The following is an 11,062-nucleotide window of genomic DNA, read 5'->3' as shown; positions in this document are numbered from 1 at the left end:
TTCAACTGAATCTGAACGCCTCCAACAGAGGGTTAGTTTCTTCTTCCTGTGGCAGCGTACACTTAAAAAGAGGGTGAGTGTTGATCATATCTGCCTCATATCTGCCTTATACAATATATCAACATCCAGCGGGCTAACGCTGGGGACACACCAGTACGCGGAACTCTGCTCGTCCGCTATATATATTTTGCCCCAGATCTCCTGTCTTCGTTATCATGGGTAGTAAATAACGACATAAATATATAAAGTAATATGTTTGGGATAACTGTTAATGGCTACCTTCGGCGTTATAAAAATGCAATTGCATCATATTTAAGTCTGTTCTCCTCCCGTTTTCCCAGTGCGTGCTGTTGTAGAGAGAAGGCGAGTCCTAGCTCTCTACTTGTTGCTCCGCAGGCAACGAGCCCCTAGAAGCCGCTCCCCCTCTCCAACTGCTCTCTCTCTCTTTTCACACTTCCAGAGGGGCAATCAATAACGTAAATAAACATTATTTTACTTTGAAATTGGTTTTATTTGACGAATGTCCGATTTCGGAGTTCCTGTCTGCCCTGATCTGATCTGTTCAGCTTGACAGAGTCGCTCACGGGCGCAGAGGTCGGCGCACAAAAATACAAATCTAGGCTATCCTGTGCGCCCTGAGCGTCCGCTGAGCTGCGCGCAATTCGGTGTGGACTGACAGATGTGTTAACATGGTGTCCTAATGTAAACTGGCTGCGCACAAGGTCGCGCCGCGCAGCTTTACGTGCAGGAGACGCTTGCGGTGTGTTTTCACCGTAAAGACAACGATAGGCTCACGTTCCAAACAGCCACTCGCTGACATTTGCACAGCGTCCACAGAGGACAGGAGACACACAGACAGACAGACGTCCCACCTCAGGAACAGCAGGAGAGGATCGAGCTGCTCTCAGGACGTCTTTGTCCTCGGCTGCTTTCTTCTCGGCTCGGCAGGCGGCCATCTTCTTCCTGGCTCAGAGTCAGGTGGTGTCTGGCACACCTGGCTCGTAGCGGGAGGCCGGGGGAACGAGGGGTGGAGGGAGGTCACGGCGCTCACAGTCGGCTTAACGGCAGCGTTTGATTCAGCCAGACAGCGGGCTCCCCTGTCATTACTCTCACAGTGAGGATTTCAGCTGGAGAAGAGAAGCTTTTTGTGGAGTCTCTTTTTGTTCTCGGGTTGCATGTGTGTGTGTGTGTGTGTGTCTCTGAGTTGTCCGTTTTTATAATATAGACACATTATTTGGAGGTTTTTCACAAGGTTAGCACTGTAAAGGGAATACATTATATAGCACTCTCGCCTTTATTCTGGTTAAAAGAGAAATAAATAGATTTATGTTGTTTCATGTTCACTATAATAGGTAAACAAGCTGTCCATCACAGGATTCTGTCTCCACTAGTTTGAAGGTTAAAACTCCAATTTCAAAAGAAACCGAAAGGGTATCTTGGGAAAATGTCTACTTTTCCAAAATAACAAACCCTAAAAGTCAATGTCAGCCAAATCCCCCGTCAGTAGTTTTCTTTGAGTACTTTTGCACTGTCAGGTCTGAGCCAAGAGGACTAGATGAGCGAAGTCAGTCAATGAAGACAACCAATAAACTGAAGATGATAGAACCAAAACCCCCAATGTCCACCAGCTGCAGTACAGCTCCGTGCATCTCCGGTACGACTGCCGGAACACACTCGTCTCTATGTAATCCAGCTGACAATTATACTTTTTTCTTTTTCTTTTTTTGAAGAAAGCAGAGGTACCTCCATGTTGCTGTTGGTAAGTCTACAACGTTAAGAAACTGAGCAGTGGCGGTTCCAGAGATGTTCCTTTGCTGGTGCTATGGGCCGTGGTAGCTCGACTTTTCGGCGAGGGTGCTCTGAATTCTGAAATTTAGCGTTTTTCCATTAACAAGGATACAAACTCAGACAGACCCAAAACCACTCAGAAATCATTCAGTTAGTGCCCTAAAGGTGACCATCCCTGCATTAATGTGCCGGGCACCAGTTTAATTTCTACTGCACACACATACACATACACACACACACACACACACACACACACACACACACACATGCACACACACACACACACACACACACACACACACACACACACACACACACACACACACACACACACACACGCAGTACACACATACACAGCACCCACTCAGCAACAGTTACAAGGTCATTCTGTGTTGTTAACCCATTGATACCTGATGCAGCATTTGTGTGTGTATCCCTTTAAGACCGCGAACCGCGTCTTAAAGGGATACGCACACAAATGAGGTATATACACGCAAATGCTGCATCAGGTATCAATGGGTTAATAAACACAAGGCCAGATATTCATGGGATACAGATGTAACATTTCCAGTGACCTTGATGTGTGGTCATTAAATGATTGATTGATTGATTGATTGATTGAAGCCTGCCCACATAAACACACCTCTCTGCGTAGAACATTTCACACAGTGATGTCACGGACAGCGCTGTGCACATTCCCTCCTCAGACTGTGACATCACAAACTCACTTACCAGCACCTCCACTAATGAATCAACGGTACATTAGTGCTATATATACATATATATATATTTTTTTTTTTTCCTGGTTGCTGCTCCACCCTCTGCCGATCTGGGGAGAGCCGAAACTGGCTCCATGCTTCCTCCGAGACATGGGCAGTTAGCCAGCCGCTTCTTTTCACCTGACAGAGGAAGCTTCACAGGTAGGACATAGCACGTGGGAGGATCACGCTATTCCAACCGGTTCCCCTCCCTCCGAACAGGTGCCCCTAACGACCAGAGGAGGAACCACATCAGCAACCAGGATATTCCATGTTTTGGTGAAGAGGGTTCCTATATGAAGGAAACCCCCAGGGGGCACGGGGAGAACATGCAAACTCCACACAGAAAGGCCCTTTTGACGACCCCACCCGGGCGGCGGGCACTCGAGGACATGCCGACGGGCACGCACTCCTTCAGCGCTCACAGCGTCCCAGGTGGGATCCGAACCCAGGACCTTCTAGCTGTGAGGCGACAGCTCTACCACTGAGCCACCGTGTCACCTGCATAGAGAGATAACTAACGCTATAAGGCGTCAACCACCAAATGCATTAAATTCGTAAAAGGCAAACAGCAAACTGCTCTGAATCAGATCACCTGCGTTGGCTTTGTTTGTTTTTTTTGTCTAAAAAATTATCTTGGGGTGTTACCATGCTAGGGGGGTGCTATGGCTATGCTAGCTATCTAGCTAGCTAGCTATGTTAGTTAGTTAGTTAGTTAGTTAGTTATTTATTTTTCAAAGTGTCATACACCTTAAGGTGCCCAGCCCACATGGGCTTACAAGACACTAGTTTCAAAGCATACAGGAGCAAGAAAAAGAAAATGAAAGAACAGAATATGATACATCTCCAGAACATGTCAGACAATGAAAGAAAAGATTATATCTCAAACATAAAGTACCATCCTACGCTGTTGGTAGGCATTTAACACAAACTGAGCAACCTGGAACACTTTTTCAGTAAACAAGTACTGAAGTACCATAGCATAGCCATAGCTATGCTATGGCTATGCTAATGCTACGGGGTAGCTTCAGCACAGCCTGGCCCTCCCTGGCACCAGGCATGCTAACTGAGCTTCACCACAGTGTGTTTGGATCAGGGCTGATAAAGGCGGTGGCAACACTTCCAGCTGAAACTGCCAAACTCCACAAGTCCAAGCACATGCTCATCTAGATAAGCCGGCACGTGCACACACGTTCAGGCACGCACGCATGGACGCACGCACACACACACACCCACGCTGCACACACACACACACACAGCCACACACATACACACACACACAGCCACGCACACAGCCACACACACACGCACGCACACGCACACACACCCACGCTGCACACACACACACACACAGCCACGCACACAGCCACACACACACACGCACGCACACACACACACACACACACACACACACACCCACACACACACACACACAAAGAAGCCCTGAAGACAGTGGCTTATCGCAGCATTGGAGGCGGATGTGCCAGAGAGGCGTGCCGTGCAGTGTGTCTGTCTTCTCCACATGTGATACCTTCTCTGGTAGAGCACAGTGCATTATCACGTTCAAAGAACGAAAGAGAGAGCAAACCTCAGGCTTTAGTACAGAAGCGTCTTTTAACGCATGCGTCTGGTTTGATGTGTGATGATGTGCAGACAGACAGATCAACACAATCAGCGTGGAGGCGTCTCAGCACCTCGGATCGGCACGGAGGAGGAGCGCCCTTCAATCTCTGACACGGTTTGTTCAGAGGAGCTCGTGCCCCTCGGCTACACATTATTTCATCACTTTGCACTCTTGATTTGTAACCTTGACATCTAAACAATAAAAAGGCAACACGCAGAAATGGACACCCTCCTGTTGCTCCCCGGGCGGGCAGGCGGGCGAGCGTCTTTGCGGGGCGATCTGGCGCCGGGTGCCTGCGTGTTGCCCTGATATCAAATCTCTTATGCGGGGGAGCCAATGAGGCGGCAACGCAGCCGTGCAGGCCGGCCAATGAGCCGCGACATCGCAGGGGTACAAATAGGAGGTCGTCTGGAAATGAGCCTCATCTCTTCGGGGACTTTTAGAGGAGAGTGAGCAGAGCTGCGAGCGGGGAGCTGCTGGAAGCGTTTAGCTGCTGTGATGGGGGCGGCCATTGTCCCTTGTTTTACCCTCTGTTGGCAGCGGAGGCCCACACAGAGGGAGAGGGGGGGAAGGTGGGGAGTCCACTTTCTAGTAGGGGCGGGGGGGGGGGGGGGGGGGGGGAATCGATACACCATAGTATCGCGATATTTTGCCTGACGATATTGTATCGATATTTGGACGCCAAGTATCGATTTTATTATTATTTTTTTGCAAGCCATGCCATGCCAGGGCACCGGGCATCTGCCCGAAGCGCCCGATGGTGCAGTCCGCGCCTGCAGTGGCGTATTGAGTCCAGAGAAGCTTAAAGGCTGTTTCACACAGATGCGGTGCGAATGCAGAGGCGGAATGTGGTACGAAATTCCGTGCGAATTTTCCACATTGCAACCTATACACACAGGTCCGGTGCGAATTATTCGCAGTCCCACATTAATTTTCCGCAGCGGAAAAACAGTGTTCAGTGTAACCAGTAGTTAATGTCCCTCCCCGGCTCCCGTCTAGTAGGACAGCACCATCTACTTGCGCAAGCTAGCTACCAGTCGGCTAACGTCAGACACAGACAGACAGACACAGCAGCGAGACGAGCCATGAAAAGCAACTGGAGGCAGTGAAATTGCCGTCCATTTCAGTGAAATGGAGGCAGGAGCAGCGGACCCCAATTTTGATGTTAAACTGCTAGTTAGCATTTGGATACAAGTGGCTAACATTAGCTCCATCCATTTACAACAGTGGTTTACAAGGTTAGCAAGTAGGAATTCGTTTCAGCTACATTACCATCTTCAGTGAATCCCAGCTGCTGGGCGATCTGAAGATCTATTGTCCTTGATTTCGGTGTTGATCGTCATGGTGTTTGTCATATAAAATTGGATGTTGAGAAACCAAATTGATGAGGTTCGGCAAGAGTAGTGGAGGTATGACGTCAGCTGTAAACAAAGGATTTCATTGGTCAAACGTATTTTCCGCAGGCGGAAATCCGCGGACGTCAATGTCTATCCGGAAAAATAAAATGCCGCACGAATGTTCGGCCGCGGTGTGCAAGCTTCAATTACAACTAATTAAAAAAGAAAATTGCGAATGTCTGTGCCGATTATTCGCACGGAGATCCGCACCGGTGTGAAACGGCCTTAATAATGTAGCCTACGTGTGGGGCAAAAACAAAACAAAACAAAAAAACACTGCATGTTTTACTTCCGGTGAGGTCAAGGAAAAGGTAGGAAAAAGAGTTAGACAATATATCGAAATATCGCAATATTCAATATATCGCAATATCGGCGATATCACAATATCGCAATACTGTCGTATCGTGACTCAAGCATGGTTTTAGTATTGTATCGTGGGCATCTGGTGATTCCCACCCCTACTTTCTAGTCGCTGGCAGTTGAGAGAAACAACAGCCATTCATAGTTTGGGTATTGAGGCTCTCGCTGGGCCCGAGCACAGCCTTTGTGTTCGCTGTGTGCTGTGTGCCCTCTCTCTCTCCCTAGTTACCCTCAAATCATCCTGCTGCCTGTTTGTTCACCACATTGCATTCCATCACTTCTGTATAACAGTGAATGCGTCGTCAAAAAAAACGTCAACATTGTGACTATAATTGCTGTTGTTGATTTCGTGGCCATTGTTGCTCTGCTTTGACAGAGTGTATAAACCTGGACAAAGCGCAGGCCGGCCTGTGTTGTTGGCCAGCATGAATGTGAGGCGGCTAGCAGGAGAAGAGGAGCCTTCTGGCACCCTGCCAGCCAGCTTGAAACGGTGGAAACTGTAGAAACAACGAGAGAGGAAACCGCAAGAACACACAGCATCTATGGCTACATGGACACTGGAGCGCGCGAGTGTAACCGAGCACGGGCCCGCTTACTCTGCAAATGCTCTCTAAGAGATCTCTCTGTGGCTCAAGGAAAAACACAATTAATATTCTCAGACTATAAGTGGGAGGAGGGAGGACGCCTTAGTGGAAAGAAACAAACAACTTTTCCTCATATGACCCCCGGAGGCGGAGATCTTTCGCTGAGCTCAGCGAAACAGAGCGGGAGATATAGCAAAGTCATGTGGACGGTTGACTTGAAAGAGCATCAAAAAGGCAGCTAGGAGTCAGAGAGAGAGAGAGCTGGGGAGGGGAGGCACACAGGGGGCAGACTTATCGTGGAGCACCATCACAACTGGGTTAGGGATGCAAATTTTTATCAATTTCCTTAATCGATTAATTGGTCAGGTTAACGATCAATTAATCGATTAATCATTATATTAAAAACTGCTTTTGACATACAAAATACAAAATGCAGGGTTTTACACGTGTCTTTAGGCCGACCCAACAAGTTGATCAACCAACTAAACGTCCTGCATTAGCTGTCACTGTGCTTGTGGACGTGAGATATTTCAACATTATATTATAATGTTTACAATGATCATGTTGTCTTTTTGGGTGTAATTCTCCACCCTGGACTTTCTGTCTGCTAGCTTGGCTTTCTTCTTCCTCTGTATAAGCAGTGAAAGTTACATTTCACCCTTGTGGTGTTAAATCATTTCAGAAAAGCAAAGAAAAATGATAAGATAGCACATAGCCTACATTGTCGATTGATCGGTTAACATATAGTTTGATCGATCAAATTCTTAATGATCGATTAATCGATTGTCGATTAATCATTAACATCCCTAATCCGGGTATGACACAGGCGTGCGAGCGGAGTGCAGAGGGTGACAGTTGGCTGCCCGGGCGAGTGAGAGTGACAACATGACTTCTCCATGTCACCATGGCGTGGGCTGAGAACCCATCTGCAATGGCTGCCCTCCGCGCCCCCCTCGCCTCTCCAGCCTCGAGTGCGTCCAGACGTGTGATCCTACAGACGCTCTCCACTCCGGACACAACAGCTCAGTGTCACCGCCCCGCATTCAGATGGCTCACCGGAGGATGGTGTGCGAGCGATATAGGCTGCAGTCACGGGCTGAGGGGTTTTATCATTATGACCTTCTGTTTCAAGAATTGAAGCGGTTACATGAATACTAAATACAGTCATCCGATAAGCTGACACACACACCGAGGCATGTCATCACAATGAATGATCATGGGACGAATAATATGAATAACAATATTGTTGTTGACGTTAGAAGCGGACAAACTGAATTATGATGTATTTCAGGAAAGTAGTCAGTTTATTTAACATGGCGTGAACCGATTATTAAATGATAGCACACATTTGATTGGCTATGCTCCTACATTTCAGATTGGTTAAGGCATTTTTTCCCTGATTGGGTTTGTATGTTTATTATAGAATATTAGGCTGCATATGAACTCAACTTATTTAGTAGTAACATGTATTTGGGCTTGTTAAGATTGTTCTCTGTTGACATTAATGCAAATCTAACAAGATTGTAACTATAAAGCCAACGGCTTTGGGTGAATTTGGACAACTGACGTGACAGAGGAATGTATTTTGCCTGGTTAAGAGGAGGCTGGCAAACCCTCTATCCCATATCCCATAGCTGTTGTTGTGGGGAGGCAGTTGGTACTTGTCAGACAGACGTGGACAAATCAAAATTGCACAACAGGTACATAATGACTGGTTCCAGGTGTGCACGCCTAGTGTGTTAACAGCTGAACGATGGAGGCACGGTTGAGAAACGCCCTGTACGTCTGCTGTGTTTTGACAGTAGGAACAAGCCTCTCCTCAGCCACTGGAACTCATTTCAATGGTAGCAAGACAACAACGTCCCTGAATCTATGAACATGTCACCGGCTGCTATCAAAACTTTGAAACCTGATCTATATAAGTACATTTGTGGTGGAAAGTGGGGCTGGCTGATGACTGTATGATAGGCTGTTATATCATTTGGTCAGTCAGTGTGATGATACATTATTACACATAGCAGGTAGGTGGGTCATCAAACTATCTTGCACAGACAGCATCTGTCCTGAACTAGTCTCACCTGATGTTTTACGCACACTATGGTTCTATGTTCCAGGGAAGTGTTGGCTCAATATTTACTTTCCATTATGGACTAGAAGATCATTTGGACCACTTTAAGCTCAGGTATATCCGCTTAGTTACAACCATTGACACTCGGAGACACAGGGAGACACAGGGACCCCAGGAAGAATAGTCTGAATAGTCAGACTAATGAGGATCCATAATAAACAACAATAAACAACAACTCATCATATCTCCATGCAAGTCCCTGCTACTGTCATGTGGATGCCTCCTTACCTCCTTGACTTTGTCGCGGCGCTCCTGGGTGGTCGGGTCTTCGGTCTTGCCCTCCTGGGTGCCCAGCGGCTCTTTGAGCAGACACCTCTTGAACGTGTTGTAAGTGAAAGTATCCGAGTTGGCACCACCGTGGACCGCGGAGGTCACCCTCTCCGAGGCGGCGGCGGGCTCCACCACCGGCGGCTTGGACCTGGGCAGAGTCAGCCGCTCCCCGACGGTCATCAGCCTCGCCTCGGTCGCCTCATGAGAGACGCTCGGCCTGCGGCTCTGGGTCTTCAGCTTGGTGGTACCGCTGCTGGTCTCCCCCGGCGCCGCCGCCGCCGCCTTGGCCGAGGTGATGCCCCCCTGCTCCTTGGGGGGGCTTTTTAATAAGTGCTCCTTGGCGTCATTCTCGGAGCCGGAGCCGACCGTCACTGCAGGCTGGCTGTCCGTCTTGGAGAGAAAGATCCGTTTTAGTCGCACGGAGTCGGGCAAAAAGAACAGGGCCCCAAAACACAGCGTGACCAACCCCGAGAGAAAGAGCAGAAACACGAACTTCTGGGAGAGGCGCAGACCCATGCCCGATGCCGACACACCGGGCAACTTTCGGAAAACCATTGAAAGTTCTTTCTTGAAATGTCGCCTTCTTGCAGTGTTTTGTGTGAGACTAGTATCGTGTGGAGTGACAGCAGGCTCTCCTCTCTACTGAGCAGCTTCCTCACTGTATGTGCCTTGTGGCATGCGTAAAAAGTTGATGTGCGGGGGTTTAAACACACCCCTACAGTATGAGCCTAAACACGCTGCCAGTCTTTATCTCGCTATCGATCGGATCTGCATATGCAAAGGTTTATAGGCCTGCCCACCTCTACAATTTAGCATTTAACGGTACCACTCCACACAGCCGCCGGCATAATAACGCAATTAGCCCACTGAAATCAATAGATCGCAGAGTCTGGGCGTAAAAATGCGAATCATAACGGGCTTCGCGATAGCCTATTGGCGTCTGAGCAAGAACAACGGGAGTACGTGGTGCAATCCAGTCTAAAATGAACGCACTTTTACGAAATATAACAGTCAAATACGAGCATCTCTCACAAATCAGTCGGGCCTATAATATAAAGTTGTCTCCTGATGCATTATTCCACTGCGTGTGATCCGTCAATAACACGCTGCCCTGTGCCTGTGCCCGTGCAGCAGCAGCAGCAGAGCATCCTCCCTCCTCCTCCGTGTATAACCGCCCAGCTCCACGTTACCGGGATCCTCTGTAAGCTCCGGAAATCACGTTGACATCACAAAGGCTTGATGTGTCTGTCCTGTTGCAGGCTACAGTTGGTGGACGCAGCAAACGCTTGTGGTTTGCTCATGTCGCGTTCGGTCAATTACCGCTCCTCCAACCGCCTGAGCTGGCGTCAATGCGCCGGGGCAAAACAAATCGGCAAACGACATGAACGACAGACAGCGGCTTTGTTCCGTGCGAAGTTATTCTAGCCTCAATACAAATCCGTGGAATAAACAAAAATCCGCCCATCCAGAGCTCCTCCAGCAGCCACCGCGTCTCGTTCTCGGGTACCCGCTGTCCGTCCGTCCGCCTGCCTCGATCCTCGCTGTGTCTCGCCTACAGTGCGCACCGCACCGCTCGCTGCTGTGCCGTGCCGTGCTGTGGCTGGTGGTGGTGGTGGTGGAGGAGGAGGACGTCCGCTTGCGTAAAACGAGAAGCGAACAGGAGGAGTGCAGCAGGGCGAGGGGGGGGGGGAGAGACGAAACGCTCCGCTCGCTGCTGCTGAACAATCCGGACTGTGTGGGCTGCATGGGCGGATTTCTTCTTGATGGATATTCACAGCGGCTTATCAACACACGGCTTTAAGCCATCTGAGCCCTGCACACTGCACGGACAGGAGGATACATAGGATAGAGCCTACCTACATCCAGAGTGTTATTGTAATATGATAGGGATAGCTAGGCAGCATAGGTTCCAGCAGAAGTGTAAATCCCCATAGGATTAGGCCTATTATAGCAATGTCATATGAGAGAAAAATCACCATAAACTAGGATAAGATCACAAGCTATACACAGTACTACTGTAGTAACACTAGTGACGTAGGAAGGATTGGAATAGGGTTATTAGCCTACTACTGTATTATGTAATGTAATGTAATTTTATTCAGTCATTATAAACAACAAAATCACAGTATAAACAAAGTCATACAAGCAGAGAA

At 48.5% G+C, this 11,062-nt stretch overlaps 1 protein-coding gene across 2 annotated transcripts in view; it reads right to left on the bottom strand.

Moving 5' to 3' along the window:
• LOC310798663 (mannosyl-oligosaccharide 1,2-alpha-mannosidase IA) overlaps positions 1 to 10,485 on the bottom strand; it is a 420,317-nt gene extending 409,832 nt beyond the window's left edge. For both annotated transcript variants that reach the window (XM_083661215.1, XM_083661214.1), the window contains exon 1: positions 8,868 to 10,485. In XM_083661215.1, coding sequence (XP_083517341.1) covers positions 8,868 to 9,464 — 597 coding nt within the window. In that variant the 5' untranslated portion in view covers positions 9,465 to 10,485. The remainder of the gene's footprint in view (positions 1 to 8,867) is intronic.
• Between the last annotated feature and the right edge of the window lie 577 nt (positions 10,486 to 11,062).

Source organism: Poromitra crassiceps, assembly GCF_964638095.1.
Source record: "Poromitra crassiceps genome assembly, chromosome: 26".
Taxonomy (NCBI): domain Eukaryota; kingdom Metazoa; phylum Chordata; class Actinopteri; order Beryciformes; family Melamphaidae; genus Poromitra; species Poromitra crassiceps.
This window is presented reverse-complemented; position numbering and strand designations above follow the sequence as displayed.